Source organism: Mauremys mutica, chromosome 15, assembly GCF_020497125.1.
Source record: "Mauremys mutica isolate MM-2020 ecotype Southern chromosome 15, ASM2049712v1, whole genome shotgun sequence".
NCBI classification, from domain to species: Eukaryota; Metazoa; Chordata; order Testudines; family Geoemydidae; genus Mauremys; species Mauremys mutica.
The window spans coordinates 37,043,458-37,058,172 of NC_059086.1; the positions used below are offsets into that span (position 1 = coordinate 37,043,458).

Here is a 14,715-nt window from a genome sequence, read left to right on the forward strand (position 1 = left end):
ACCTGCACCATAACCCTCCACACACCCACAGCCCCCAACCTACACCATAGCCTTCCCCACCCCCACAGCCCTATAACCTCACTCCCCATAGCCCCATAGCCATCGCCACAGCCCCCAACCTGCACCATAACCCTCCCCCTGCAGCCCTATAACCCTCCCTTTCCCCTTCCCCACAGCCCCTCCCTGCACCATAACCCTCCCCACAGCTCCATAACCCTCCCCCTCCCCCACTGCCCCATAATCCTCCCTACAGCCCCATACCCGTCCCCTCCCCCACAGCACCATAACTCTCCCCCTCCCCCACTGCCCCATAACCCTCCCCACAGCCCCATAACTCTCCCTGCCCCCTCCCTGAAGCCCCCCAACCTGCACCATAACCCTCCCTATAGCCCCCTTGGCCCATCTACCCTGCCCCCTCTACTGCCCCCCACATCTGTCTGCCCCTCACTCCCGACCTGCAGCCCCCTGCTAGCCCAGTCCTGCCCCCCCCCCGGCTCTGCTGGTGCCCCTGCAGCGAGGCGCATTGGGGAGTGGGGGGTCCGGGAGGGGTTGCACGTCAGGGATGGACTCAGACTCTGGAGGGGGTGTTAAGAGTTTATTGTTGTTTCTGTAGGAGCCGAGGGTGCCCCAGACACGGGGGACCTGGGGGGGGGGATCATAGATGGAGTCTGGGGGCGGGTGGGTGGGTCACCTGCTATCAGGACTCCCCTGAGATCTCTCCCCCAACAGCCCCGCTGGGCAGATGGGCCTGTGGATGGGGGCCACTTGGGGAAAGGGGGGGCGGGCTGTTGGGGGGGGGGCTGGGCAGGGCCCCCCCTTCCCATCCCTGCCGCAGCGGACGGTGGGTGGCGGGGTGCAGCCCCCCGCGGAGAGGGGCTCCGAGGTCAGGGCACCGGCTGCACGTAGTTGGCAGGGTACAGCCCCACGCGCCCCCCGTCCGTCACCCCCTTGCACCAGCCCTGGGGGTCCTGCTCCTCCAGCTTCGTCAGCTCCTCCCCTGCAAGGACAGGCAGCGCGTTAGGGGCTGGGGGGGCTCATTGGGTCTGCTCGGGGCGGGGTGAGGTCAGGGGGGCAGTCAGTGGGGATTGGGTCCATCGGGGAGGGGTCTGTTGGGGGATAGGCTCAGTGGGGTGGGGATCCGTTAAGGGGCATGGGGTCCATGGGGGGGGTAGGGGGGATCCATTGGGGGCAGTGCGGGGTGGGGTCTGTCGGGGAGTGGGGTATGTGTGTGGGGGGGTCCAGCGGGGGGGGTGTCTTGGGTCTGTCAGCAGATGGGCAGTGGAGCATGGTTGGGGGTCCATTCAGGGGGGATGGGGTCTGTTGGGGGAGGGGGGTATGTGGGGTGGGGGTGGGCTGTGTCAGGGGAAGGGCTCGGTGTGGGAGTCCGGGGGGGGTGTCAGGGTCCAGCTGGGGGATGGGCTGGGGGACTCGGAGGGAGGGCAGGGGGCAGGGCCCAGGCGGAGGATGGGCTATGGGGCTCGGGGGGGGGGGGGGCAGGGCCCAGGAGGGGGGTGGGCTGTGGGGCTCAGGGGGGCAGGGCGGCAGGGCCCAGCCGGGCGATGGGCTGGGGGGCTCAGGGGGGGGCAGGGACCAGCCGGGGGATGGGCTGGGGGACTCGGGGGGGGGGGCCGGGCCCAGCCGGGGGATGGGCTGTGGGGCTCATGGGGGCAGGGCCCAGCCGGGGGATGGGCTGTGGGGCTCATGGGGGCAGGGCCCAGGCGGAGGATGGGCTATGGGGCTCGGGGGGGGGGCAGGGCCCAGCCGGGGGATGGGCTGTGGGGCTCATGGGGGCAGGGCGGCAGAGCCCAGCCGGGAGATGGGCTGGGGGGCTCGGGGGGGCAGGGCCCAGCCGGGGGAGGGGCTGGGAGGCTCGGGGGGGGGGCAGGGCCCAGCCGGGGGATGGGCTGGGAGGCTGGGGGGGGCAGGGCCCAGCCGGGGGATGGGCTGTGGGGCTCATGGGGGCAGGGCGGCAGAGCCCAGCCGGGGGAGGGGCTGGGGGGCTCAGGGGGGGCAGGGCCCAGCCGGGGGAGGGGCTGGGCGGATCGGGGGGGCCGGGCCCAGCGGGGGGATGGGCTGGGGGGCTCGGGGGGGCAGGGCCCAGCCGGGGGAGGGGCTGGGGGGCTCAGGGGGGGCAGGGCCCAGCCGGGGGAGGGGCTGGGGGGCTCGGGGGGGCAGGGCCCAGCCGGGGGATGGGCTGGGGGGCTCGGGGGGGCAGGGCCCAGCCGGGGGATGGGCTGGGGGGCTCGGGGGGGCAGGGCCCAGCCGGGGGAGGGGCTGGGGGGATTGGGGGGCAGGGCCCCCCCGGGGGTCACTCACCCGCGGTGAAGCTCAGCTCGTCCGGCTCCTGCCCGGCGTAGTCGTAAATGGCCCGAACCCGCTGGCCCAGAACCGGCGCCGGCACCTCGGCCGCACTGCGGGGGCAGGGGAGGGGGTGAGACGGGGCGGAGCTCCTGGGGGACACGCCCACACCCGAGCCCCCCCCGGGCCCCGAAGGGCCCCCCCGAGAATATCGTATTCTGTAGGGTTGCAACGCTCTGCCCCAGGCCCCCTGAACCCTCTGGGGGCCCTGCTGGGGGGGGGCAGGCTTTGCCGGGAGATTGGGGTCTCCCGGGGGGGCGGGGCTGGTGGGTCATCGTAGGTGTCCTGGGGGTTGTTGCCATCCCAAGGGGGCTGTGGGCAGCAAAGGAGGCAGGGTCCCCCTGGCTCCCCCTGCCCGCCTGCCCCCCCCACCTGCCCCCCCCCTCCTCACCTGCCCCCCTGCCTGCCCCCCACCCTGCTCACCTGCCCCCCCGCCTGCCCCCCGCCCTGCTCACCTGTCCCCCCGCCTGCACCCCACCGCTCGCCTGCCCCCCCACCCTCCTCACCTGCCCCCCCGCCTGCCCCCCCGCCCTGCTCACCTGCCCCCCCGCCTGCCCCCCCCGCCCTGCTCGCCTGCCTCCCCCGCTCACCTGCCCGGGGCCAGGCGGATGCTCTGCAGCGGCACTTTCTCCTCCCCCTGGCCCGGGGGTGGCACCTTGGGGCTCGGCTGCTCCCACTCCGGGCTCCACGCCTGTGGGGGTGGAAATGGGGGCTCAGCTCTGGGGGGCTCCCAGCCGGACCCATACTGGCTTGGGGGGTGGGGGGAGCTCTGGGGGGTCCCATGTAGATGGGCCCAGAGCTGGATCTGCCGAACTGGGCTCGGTGGGGGGTGATGAAATGGGGATTTTCCCTTGCTGTGTCCTGTGTGTCCTGCTGTTCTGCATGGAGGCCGTGTGTGCCTCAGTTTCCCTGGGTGCTGCACCAGGGTCTAGGTGGTGGGGATATGGGCCAGGCAGCTGGAAGCGAGTCAGTCTCGGGGGGCTTGGGGGAGGGGCAGGGCCATGGCTCTGGGCTCCCCGACCCCCAAGATGGACTCACTGATTTCTGTGCTAACGAGCTCTGCCCTACGCTGTGATGCTGGCGGGTCTGTGTTCCCGGCCGGCGGAGAGTCACGTCTGGCTGCGGAGGGGGGGGGCAGGACCCTCTGGCTCCCCCAGCCCCCGCCCCCGGCGCACTCGCTGCGGGGAGCGCGTGGGGGGACGGGGATGCTGGATGCTCCGGGGTCAGACCCAGGAAGGTGGAAGCCGCGTGAGCATTGGGGGGGGGGCTCACAGAGAGGCCCCCCCCCCCGAGTCCTGCCTGGCTTCCTACGGGCATCGCCCCCGTGACTCCGTGACAGGGGGTCTCACCTCGAACTCGGGCCATGCCATGGCCATGCCGGGCCCGCGCTGGCGGCGCCACCAGTCCAGGTCCTGGCGGGCGCTGATGTCGCTGATGGCCTGGCGGAGCTGGGTCTGCGCAGCCTGCACCCTGCGGGGGGGGGGGGGGGGAAGAGGGGTATCAGCTCCCCCAACGGGGGGGGGTTGTCTGAGTCCAACACCCCCCCCCAACCCAGCCTCCTTCATCCCCCCAACTCCTCCCCTGCACTCCCACGCCTGGCCTGGGATGGGCGGGGGGGTCCAGCCAATGGGGGAGGGGTGTCTCTCTTACCCAGGTTGGGTGGGGGGGTCCAGCCGACGGGGGGGGACCTCTCTTACTCGGGGGGGGGGCTCTAGCCAGCGGGGGAGGGGTCTCTCTTACCCGGGGGGGGCTCCTGCCAGCGGAGGAGGAGTCTCTCTTACCTGGGGTGGGCGGGGAGGTCCAGCTGGTGGGGGAGGGGTCTCTCTTACCCGGGGTGGGCGGGGGGATCCAGCCAGCGGGGGAGGGGTGTCTCCCTTACCTGGGGTGGGCGGGGGGGTCCATCCAGTGGGGGGAGGGGTCTCTCTTACCCGGGGTGGGCGGTGGGGTCCAGCCAGCGGGGGGAGGGGTGTCTCTCTTACCCGGGGTGGGCGGGGGGGTCCACCCCGCGGGGAAGGCGGGACCCTCTTAACCGGGGGGGGCGGGGGGGGTCCAGCCGGCGGGGGAGGGGTGTCTCTCTTACCCGGGGTGGGCGGGGGGGTCCATCCAGCGGGGGAGGGGTGTCTCTCTTACCCGGGGTGGGCGGTGGGTACCACCCGGCGGGGGAGGGGTGTCTCTCTTACGCGGGGTGGGCGGGGGGTCCAGCCAGAGGGGGAGGGGTGTCTCCCTTACCTGGGGTGGGCGGGGGGTCCATCCAGCGGGGGAGGGGTGTCTCTCTTACCCGGGGTGGGCGGTGGGGTCCAGCCGGCGGGGGAGGGGTGTCTCTCTTACCCGGGGGGGGCGGGGGGGTCCAGCCGGCGGGGGAGGGGCGTCTCTCTTACCCGGGGTGGGCGGGGGGGTCCAGCCGGCGGGGGAGGGGCGTCTCTCTTAACCGGGGTGGGCGGGGGGGTCCAGCCGGCGGGGGAGGGGTGTCTCTCTTACCCGGGGTGGGCGGGGGGGTCCAGCCGGCGGGGGAGGGGCGTCTCTCTTAACCGGGGTGGGCGGGGGGGGGGTCCAGCCAGCGGGGGGAGGGGTGTCTCTAAAACCCGGGGGGGGAGGCGGGGTCCAGCCGGCCGGGGAGGGGTGTCTCTCTTACCCGGGGTGGGCGGGGGGGGGCCAGCCGGGGGGGGAGGGGTGACTCGCGTACCCGGGGTGGGCAGGGGGTCCAGCCGGCGGGGGAGGGGTGTCTCTCTTAACCGGGGTGGGCGGGGGGGGTCCAGCCGGCGGGGGAGGGGTGTCTCTCTTACCCGGGGTGGGCAGGGGGTCCAGCCGGCGGGGGAGGGGTGTCTCTCTTACCCGGGGTGGGCGGTGGGGTCCAGCCGGCGCTGCAGAGCCGCCAAGGCCTCCTTGAGGAACTCGATGCGTCTCTGCTCGAACTCTTGGCCCTGCTCGAAGACCGACTCCATCTCCTCCACGTAGCGCGGGCTGGCCCGGCTCAGCTCCGCCAGCGCCTGCTCGTAGTGCTGCCGCTCCTGGGGGGCAGGGCCGTCAGGGGGGCACCGGGGGCGGGGCAGCCCCAAGGCCAGGAGGAGAACGCGCCTCCCTGGGACCCGGGGGAGGCTCTGTGCCGGGGCGGGGCGGGCGGGCGGGGGGGGTGGGAGCCCAGCAGTCTGGACAAACGAGGAGGGCGGGGGGGGGGGGGTTCGTTAACCAGGCGGGGGAATGTTCTGCAATCAGTTGGAGGAACACGGCGGGTGCCTCAGTTTCCCCTGTGAGTTGCACTGTGCCCTGCGGGTGGCGCAGGGCTGGTTACTCCCTGCAGGGGCCCAGAGATGCAGCTGGGACCCGCGCCGGGTGTCTGGGGCCTGGCCCCGGAGACCCAATCACCTGGACATTGGCTACCTGGCAACTAACGGCCGGGGAGGGGTGGCCGGCCGGATCTGAGCAGCCAGGAAGCAAAGGATGGGGGGAAGCCGTGGGGCTGACCCTGGCGGAAGAGCGGGACCCCTGGGGGTCCGACCCACGGACGGGAGCCTCCCCGAGGCTGCCCAAGGCTGGACCCGGTGCCGGGAGAGGGGGCCACGGCCGGGCGCGCTCACCTTGTGCGTCTCCAGGGTGTGGCGCTGCCGTTCCTCCCGCAGGGCGCGCTGGCGGTCGGGGGCCAGGGGGGGCCCCCCCGGGGCCAGCTGCTCCCGCCCCGCGGCCGCGTGCTCCTTGCGGCAGGCCCGGTGGTACGAGGCTTTGGCCTTCTCCACCTGGGGGAGGGGTGAAACCAGGGGCTGCAACCGGGGCTGGGACCCCCAGGGCCTCTGACCCCCCCCGCACTCCGCAACCCCCGCTGACTCCCACCCCGTGGACCCCAGTGACCCCCCACGACCCTCCCTGATCCCCATAGCCGCCCCCGGCAACCTCCGCCCAGTGCCCCCCGTGCAGTGCCCCCCACTCTGAATGCACCCCCCATACACTGGGCCCCCATGTGCCCTCCTGCCCCGCCCCCCAGGAGTACCCCACCCCCTGCCCCGCCCCCCCGGGCAGCACCCCCGCAGCGTGGCGCCCCACCCCCTGCCCCCCACGAGCTCCCCCGCAGCACCCACCTTGCGCAGGCGCCGGGCCCAGGGTTTCTGGGCCCGCCGGAAGCCGCTCTCCAGCTCGCGGGCCTCGCGGAAGCCGCCCAGCAGCTTGCGGTGGTAGTTGTCCCGCTGCCAGCCCCGCAGGCGAGCCAGCTCCTCCGCCAGCAGCGCCCGCTGCGTGTCCCGGTGCAGCCGGCCCAGCCGCTCCGTGGTGTCCAGGAAGGCCTGCCAGGCCCGGCGCACCGAGCCGTACAGGGGGCCTGCGGGAGAGCGGAGATGGGGCGCCGGGCTGCAGGGGGTGGGGCGGGAGGCTCGGTAGGGGGTGCCCTGCTGCAGGGGGGTGGGGCGGGGGGCTCGGTAGGGGCACCGGGCTGCAGCGGGTGGGGCGGGGGGCTCGGTAGGGGGTGCCCTGCTGCAGGGGGGGGGGCTGGGGGCTCGGTAGGGGCGCCGGGCTGCAGGGGGGTGGGCTGGGGGTCTCCGTAGGGGGTGCCCGGCTGCAGGGGGGGGGGGGCTCTGTAGGGGGCGCCATGCTGGAGGGGGTGGGGCAGGGGCTCAGTAGAAGGTACTAGGGTGCAGGGGGGTGGGGTGGGGGGCTCAGTAGGGGGCGCCAGGCTGCAGGGGGGTGGGTTGGGGGCTCGTTGGGGAGTGCTGGGTTGCAGGGGGGTGGGATGGAGGGCTCAGTAGGGGGTGCCACGCTGGAGTGGGGTGGGGCAGGGGGCTCAGTGTGGGGTGCTGGGTTGCAGGGGGGTGGGTTGGGGGTTTGGTGGGGGGCGCCGTGCTGCGGGAGGGTAGGACGGGGGGCTCGGTGGGGGGCGCCACGCTGGAGGGGGGTGGGGTGGGGGGCTCGGTAGGGGGCGCCAGGCTGCGGGAGGGTGGGACGGGGGGCTTGGTGGGGGGCGCCACGCTGGAGGGGGGTGGGGGGGGGCTCGGTAGGGGGTGCCCTACTGCAGGGAGGTGGGGCGGGGGGCTCGGTGGGGGGCGCCACGCAGCAGGGGTCACGGGGTGGGGACTCACTCGCATCCACCAGGGGGCGCCACTTCTGCACCCAGGCCCCCATGTGCCGGGCGTAGCTGCCTTCGATTCGCGCCCGGTCCCGGAAGCAGCCGACCAGCTGGTCGCAGACCTGGGACCCCTCCTCCAGCCGCCGCACCGTGCGCTGGTACCGGTTCGGCTGGGGGGGGGCAGACATGGGGGGGTCAGGCGCAGCTGGAGCCCCCCCCACCAATTCACCCCCCCATCCCATGTTGCCCCTATGCCGGGGGGGTGTGGTGTGTGGGTGGTGCAACCTTCCCCTACGCTGACCCCCCCAAACCCTGGGACCCCCCATCTCCACCCCCCAGCCGCAGAGCCAGCCCCACCCAGAACCCAAGTGCAGGGACCGAGCCCCCCTCCCGTGGCCCCCGCAGCCGCTCACCATCCAGAAGCTGTCGCTGGGGGGCTCGTCCCCGGCCACCTCACTGTAGATCTCCGACATGGTCCAACCTGCGAAGGGGGGGAACGGGTGGGGGGTGAGATCTACCTGGACAGTCCCTTCCCCAGCCCTCCAGGGACCCCCACCCCGAGCCTGACCCCCCTCCTGGGACCCCTCCCACTTGGGCCCCCACAGTAAGACTAGCGTCCCCTTCCCAAGCACCCCCACAATGACCTTCTCTCCCCACGGCCAAACCTCCCGCCCCCCTCCCCAGTCAGTGAGTCGGAGCCCCACGGCCCTGCTGCAGCCCCACAGCAAACCCCCAGCTGCACAGGGAACCCCAGACCACGCTCCAGGCCCACACGCCCCCCACCCCCCATCCCCTCGGCCGGTACCTTGTGGGGCTGGCGCTGCCCGGGGCCCAGCAGAGCCCGGCTGCAGCGCGGGGCGGCTGGGGGTGGGGGGGTGTCGGGCGCTGATGTGGAGCCGGGCGGCGCAGGGAACATGTGTTAGCAGTTAGGGAAGATGGAGCCGCGCCACAGAGCAGCTCCAGCCAGCAGGCCGATGGGGCGGCTCCTGCATCGGGTCCCCCCCCGCCCGCCTGTCACCGGGGGGGGCTGTCAGGGCGGTACCAGGGTCAGGGGCACCCTGCTTCCACCATCGCCCGCCTTCCCAGGAGCCTCCCCCACCTCGCTAGGGGTCACCACGGGGCCACTAGGGGCTACCGTGGCATTGCCAAGGGCTGCACCGGGGTCGCTAGGGGTCGCCGTGGCATTCCCAAGGGCTTTGCTGGCATCGCTAGGGGTCACCATGACACTGCCAAGGGCCTTGCTGGTGTCACTAGGGGTCGCCGTGGTGTCGCTCGGGGCTACCATGACACTGCCAAGGGCCTTGCTGGCATCGCTAGGGGTCGCCGTGGTGTCGCTCGGGGCTACCGTGACAGTGCCAAGGGCCTTGCTGGCGTCGCTAAGGGTCGCCATGACACTGCCAAGGGCCTTGCTGGCATCGCTAGGGGTCGTCGTGGCGTCTCCTTCCATGGCAGCCAGGCCCGGATGCGGGGACCCAAGTCCCTGCCTTAGTGGGATAGGCCTTGCTCTTTTTTTTGGGTGGGGGGAGATGCTGGCTCCACATGGGGGCTGCTCCCCTCCCCTCGCAGCAGGGCAAGTGTCTCGGGCGCCCCTATAAGACCTGGGCCCTCGGGCACCGGGACTGGGGCTGCCTGGAAACGCTCCCCCCTCCCCATGGGCCTCTGCTCTGGACCCCCAGGGATCTGCCCCCCTGCTCTTCCCTCTCCCCTCCCTGGAGTCTGCCCCCCCCCCCCCGCCCGCCGCCAGGACCAGGGTTGACTCAGGGTGAGAAACTGGAAAAAAATTAAGGGGAGGGGGTAGGGACAGAGAACAGGCCTGTCCCCTCCCCTCAGCCCCCCTCTGGCCCTGCCCCCCTCCTTCCCCCCCCTCCCCCCGCTCCTGGCATCTGCGCCTGGATTTTCCAGCCACTTGCCCGGGCCAGGAAGAAGGGAAAATAATGGCAGAAGGGAAAACTGGGGGGGCCAGGACCCGCCATGACCCTGGGGGGGGCAGCAACGGGGGAAGGGCCATGGGTGAGTTTCTCCCCCATCCTGGCTGCTCCCTCCCAACCCTGGTTTCCCCCCTCTCTTCTCTGCCCCCACCGCCTCTCCCCACCCCATGGAAACCCCTCCTCTCTCTCAGCAGCTGTGCAGACGCGTCTCCCAACCCACCAGCCCCCCCCCCGCCCTGTCCTCATCCCCCCTCTGCCCACCCCAATTCCCATCCCCCCCGTCCTCCCCCACACCCCACTCCTCCCTACTGGGACATGGGGGGGCGGCGCTGGTGGGGGGCTCCCAGCCCACTTCCCCTGCCTTTCACTCACCCCTTCCTCTCTCTGGGTGTCTCTCCCTCTCTGCACTGCAGCTCCAGGATTCCTGGGCAGGGAATGTCAGATTTCAGGGGGAGGGGGCTGGGGGCTCCCGACACACATGGGACGTTAACCCCTTCAGCACCCCGCACAGCTCAGAGGGCCTGACTGGACACTGCTGTGGGGAAGCTTGCAGCGCTGGGGTCCCCACATAGAGGCACTGCTGTGGGGAAGGTCGCAGCGCTGGGGTCCCCGTCTGGAGGCACTGCTGTGGGGAAGCTCGCAGCACTGGGGTCCCCGCCTAGAGGCACTGCTGTGGGGAAGCTTGCAGCACCGGGGTCCCCTCCTGGAGGCACTGCTGTGGGGAAGCTCGCAGCACTGGGGTCCCCGCCTAGAGGCACTGCTGTGACGAAGCTCGCAGTGCTGGGGTCCCCGGCTTGGGGGCACTGCTGTGGGGAAGCTCGCAGCGCTGGGGACACTGGCCTGAGGGCACTGCTGGGGGGAAGCTCACAGTGCCAGGGTCCCCGGCTTGGGGGCACTGCTGTGGGGAAGCTTGCAGTGCCGGGGTCCCCGGCTTGAGGGCACTGCTGCGGGGAAGCTCGCAGCACTGCAAAGCTCTCACACACACGTCACCACTCCCGACATGCCCCGGCCGCCCCACCCCGAGCGAGCGGGGCGCAGGCCAGGCAGTTCAGCGCCTGACAGCTGTGGCAGCTGTTCCCCTGGGTTATTTCCAGGCAGCCTGGACGGAGGCATAGCTCCCCCCACCCCCGCTGCCATGGGGCTGCTCGGGGCCCAGAGCCAGACGTCCCCAGGGACAGACGTGGGGCTGGGACATCCCGTGCCAGGCAGAGCTGTAAAAATAACCAGCCCGGCCCCCGCAGCCAGCCCCGCCCAGGCCCGGCTCGGCCAGGGATATTTCTGGCTCCTGGGCCCGGTGTCTTCTTTCCAGGGCTAGAAGCAATTCAAGGAGAAGGACCCCCGGGGGCTGGGGCCAGGCTCAGGGCTGGGGGTGCCGAGGGGCTGGGATCTAGGTTGCTGGGATACAATGGGGGAGACAGGCCCATGTCTCAGTTCAGGGGGTTCCTGGGGGATGGGATATAGCGGGGGAGACAGGCCCATGTCTCAGTTCAGGAGGTTCCTGGGGGTGGGGTTGTTGCGGGGGAGGGGGACAGGGACGTGTCTCAGTTCTGGGGGTTCCTGGGGGATGGGATATAGCGGGGGAGGGGGGACAGGGACGTGTCTCAGTTCTGGGGGTTCCTGGGGGATGGGATATAGCGGGGGAGACAGGCCCATGGCACAGTTAAGGGGGTTCCTGGGGGATGGGAGATATCGGGGGAGAGGCACAGGGACGTCTCTCAGTTCTGGGGGTTCCTGGGGGATGGGATATAGCGGGGGAGGGACAGGGACGTGTCTCAGTTCTGGGGGTTCCTGGGGGATGGGATATAGCGGGGGAGGGACAGGGACGTGTCTCCGTAATGGGGGTTCCTGGGGGATGGGATATAGCGGGGGAGGGGGACAGGGACGTGTCTCAGTTCTGGGGGTTCCTGGGGGATGGGATATAGCGGGTGAGGGGGGACAGGACGTGTCAGGTCTGGGGGTTCCTGGGGGATGGGATATAGCGGGGGGGGACAGGGACGTGTCTCAGTTCTGGGGGTTCCTGGGGGATGGGATATAGCGGGGGAGGGACTGGGCCATGTCTCAGTTCTGGGGGTTCCTGGGGGATGGGATATAGCGGGGGAGGGACAGGGACGTGTCTCCGTTCTGGGGATTCCTGGGGGATGGGATATAGCGGGGGAGGGGGGACAGGGACATGTCTCAGTTCTGGGGGTTCCTGGGGGATGGGATATAGCGGGAGGGGGACAGGAACGTGTCTCCGTTCTGGGGGTTCCCGGGGGCAGGGATATAGCGGGGGGGGGACGGGGCCGTGTCTGGGTGCTGGGGGTTCCCGGGGGATGGGATATAGCGGGGGGGGGGGACGGGGCCGTGTCTGGGTGCTGGGGGTTCCCGGGGGCAGGGATATAGCAGGGGGGGACAGGGACGTGTCTCTGTTCTGTGGGTTCCTGGGGGATGGGATATAGCGGGGGAGGGGGACAGGGATGTGTCTCAGTTCTGGGGGTTCCTGGGGGATGGGATATAGCGGGGGAGGGACAGGGACGTGTCTCAGTTCTGGGGGTTCCTGGGGGATGGGATGTAGCGGGGGAGGGGGACAGGGACGTGTCTCAGTTCTGGGGGTTCCTGGGGGATGGGATGTAGCGGGGGAGGGGGACAGGGACGTGTCTCAGTTCTGGGGGTTCCTGGGGGATGGGATATAGCGGGGGAGGGGGGACAGGGACGTGTCTCAGTTCTGGGGGTTCCTGGGGGATGGGATATAGCGGGGGAGGGACAGGGACGTGTCTCAGTTCTGGGGGTTCCTGGGGGATGGGATATAGCGGGGGGGGGACAGGGACGTGTCTCCGTTCTGGGGATTCCTGCTCCCCCCACCCCACCACGGCCTCTCCCCCGCCCCTTCTCAGGCTCCTCCCCCACTTTAGGCTCCTCCCCACTCCCAGGCCCTGCCCCTCCCCCTTCCTAGGCCCCACCCCCTCCCTAGACCCCTCTTAGGTCCCGCCCCTTCTGCATCCCCACCCCATTCCTAGGCCCCGCCCCCTCTCCGTTCCTAGTCCCGCTCCCCACTCCCGGGCCCTCCCATCACCCTATTCCTGGGCCCCGCCCCCGGAGGGCTGCCCCTCCAGGTGCCTGTCCCGCTCTCGCACAGAGATACCCCCTCCCCTCCCGCCGCTTCCCTCTAGGGCTCTCCTCCTCCCCCTTCCCCACAGCCCCCTCCCCGCGCCGGGAGAGGAGAGGCGAGGTCCTGGCCTTTTCCGTCAGGCTTCCAGCGGGCAGCCCCGGCCCGGGGTCCTCGCGGGGAGCTTTAAATACCGAGGCCCCAGCACAGACCGCGCCACGTGGAGCAGAGCGGGGCTGGTTGGGGCCACGTGCGGGTGAGCGGTGCGGGGCGCCCGGGAGGGATTGGGGGGAGGCGCCCTGGGGAGGGAGGGATTTGGGGGGAGCTGGGGAGGGATAGATGGGGGGAATGGGGGGGATCCAGGGGGGAGGAAGTTGGGGGCGGTGGCCAGGGGCGGGACAGTTAATGGGGGGAGCCCTGGGGTCAGGGAGTGATAGGAGAAGTGGGGTGACCTGGAGATGGGGGGTGAGCGGGGAGGCTTGGGGGAAGGGAATGGTGGTATTGGGGAGGGTTGGGGGTGGCGGGGGGGGCTGGGTTTGTACTGGCGGGGCTGGGTACCCGATGATGTCAGCACTGGGCTCCGAACTCCTATGAGGATATCGGTGCCTCCTGGGGACTTGACACCCTGGGGGACTGAGGGGGCTGGACTTGGGAGGGGGAGCAAGGTTGGGGTGGGGGTGCCCTGCTAATGCTCCTCTCTTTTCTAGCTGCTCAGCAGTGACCCTGCCATGGACGAGTGGTGGGGTGCCCAGGCGGGGCTGCCGTCCCTGGGGAGACCCCCGCCCACACACACACCGTGATCTGACCTGGGGGAGGCTGGAGGAATGGAGCTGCGATACTGCCCTGCAGAGACCCATGCTCACTGGAGTGCAGTGAGCCCCCTGGCTGGTAGGTATTGGGCTGATGCTGCCCTGTGCCCCCATAGAACCCAAATTCTGGGGAACCCCAGCCTGGGACAGGGGGGTCCCCAATGATGTCAGCACTGGGCTCTGAACTCCAGTGACGAAATCAGTGCCTCCTGGGGACTTGACACCCTGGGAGACTGAGGGGGCTCTGGGGGGGGGGCAGTGCACCCCTCCTTCCAGCTTCACCCTGTTCTGGGGGCTCTGAGCTGGGGTGCATTGCTGACTGTGGGTCTGCTCTTCCACCAGGTGCTGTGCAGTGACCATGGGGTGGTGCTGGTGGTGTGGGGGTAAAAATTCCCCAAGACTGTGACCTGCCCCACACTTCTGCAAGGACCTCCCTGGAGCCCCCCAGACTGGTGAGTATCAGAGGTGGGGGGAAGCAGCCTAGGTCCCACCCCCCCCCAAATGCTATGAGGTGTGGGGGAGGGATATTGGGAGCAGCTGGGGGTGGGGTTGAATGGGGGTCCTGGGGTATGTGATTTAGGGGGTGGAGGAGAATGTGGGGCTGGGGCTTGATGCAGGGTGGGGGGCTGGAAGGAGGATGAGTGGGGAGGCTGGGGGTCCCCAATGATGTCAGCACTGGGCTCCGAACTCCTGTGACGAAATCAGTGCCTCCCAGGGACTTGACACCCTGGGGGACTGAGGGGGCTGCGGCTGGGATTGGGGGGCAGTGATGGATTGGGGGGCAGGGAGCTGCACAGAGGCTAATGCAGCCCGTGTTTCTCTTCCAGGTGCCAAGACCCTGCATGTGCTGAGGAGCCAGGATTCTTGGGTTCTGTTCCCAGTGCGCCCCCCTCCCCCGCCGCCGCCTTGAGGCCTGCTGATCGGGGGTGTGGGGTTCACATACTCTCCCTGCTGATCCCCCAGCAGCTCCTGTCCTGCCAATAAAGTCGTGTTGGTCTGAATGGAGCCCTGGGCTGAGTTGCTTGTGGTCCTGGGGGGGATTGGGGAGGGGTGTCCCAAGGCCCCTCTTGCATCAGCTGGGGAAAAAATGACCCCTGGGGCTGGGACCTTGCTCAGTGGCTGCTTGGCCTTGGTACGGTGGGGAGCGGGTACCTTGCTGCTTACCGCTGCTCTGTGCCCCGTTGCCATGGGGCGGGGGGGGACCTCCCCCAACCACAAGGAATCTGCCCCTCACTGGGCTGACTCCCTGCCTGGGTAGAAGAGCAGCGTGTGTGGGGGGGGGGGGGTTGAGTCTCCTGTGTGCCTCCGTTCCCCCCTCAGGGGTGGTAGAGCAGGAGCCGGGAGGGGGTTGTGCCACAGGGCAGCAATGGGTCAGACATGGGGGAGCTGGAACTGACCATGCCCATGGAGAATCCCCTCAGCTGGCTGGGGGGCACAGGGGGTTCCCCTTGCCCCAAGACTGGGGGGTGTCTGTAAATTCCCCCTTGG

The 14,715-nt window shown here is 70.6% G+C and overlaps 1 protein-coding gene, 1 long non-coding RNA gene and 3 other non-coding genes across 7 annotated transcripts; 4 read left to right on the forward strand and 1 right to left on the reverse strand.

Moving 5' to 3' along the window:
* Window positions 1–660: 660 nt before the first annotated feature.
* LOC123349736 (protein kinase C and casein kinase substrate in neurons protein 2-like) lies at window positions 661–9,856 on the reverse strand. Its single transcript, XM_044987901.1, has 10 exons — window positions 9,706–9,856; window positions 7,819–7,886; window positions 7,419–7,575; window positions 6,429–6,664; window positions 5,934–6,089; window positions 5,191–5,366; window positions 3,708–3,828; window positions 2,949–3,049; window positions 2,317–2,411; window positions 661–997 (listed from the first exon to the last, which is right to left on the reverse strand). Exons 2-10 carry the CDS (start codon window positions 7,876–7,878, stop codon window positions 885–887), a joined length of 1,215 nt encoding a protein of 404 aa, XP_044843836.1. The 5' UTR covers window positions 7,879–7,886; window positions 9,706–9,856; the 3' UTR covers window positions 661–884.
* A 2,667-nt stretch (window positions 9,857–12,523) lies between these two features.
* LOC123349738 lies at window positions 12,524–14,232 on the forward strand. 3 transcript variants are annotated; one of them, XR_006573629.1, is made up of 4 exons: window positions 12,524–12,674; window positions 13,126–13,306; window positions 13,570–13,679; window positions 14,055–14,232. It is a non-coding gene; the product is annotated as an uncharacterized LOC123349738 (long non-coding RNA). The 3 variants fall into 3 exon arrangements; XR_006573631.1 differs by having other exon boundaries at window positions 12,553–12,674; window positions 13,137–13,306; XR_006573630.1 differs by having other exon boundaries at window positions 12,576–12,674; window positions 13,134–13,306.
* LOC123350693 lies at window positions 12,972–13,062 on the forward strand. The gene has a single exon (XR_006573801.1). It is a non-coding gene; the product is annotated as a small nucleolar RNA SNORD88 (small nucleolar RNA).
* LOC123350692 lies at window positions 13,381–13,471 on the forward strand. The gene has a single exon (XR_006573800.1). It is a non-coding gene; the product is annotated as a small nucleolar RNA SNORD88 (small nucleolar RNA).
* LOC123350691 lies at window positions 13,883–13,973 on the forward strand. Its single transcript, XR_006573799.1, has one exon. It is a non-coding gene; the product is annotated as a small nucleolar RNA SNORD88 (small nucleolar RNA).
* Window positions 14,233–14,715: the final 483 nt, after the last annotated feature.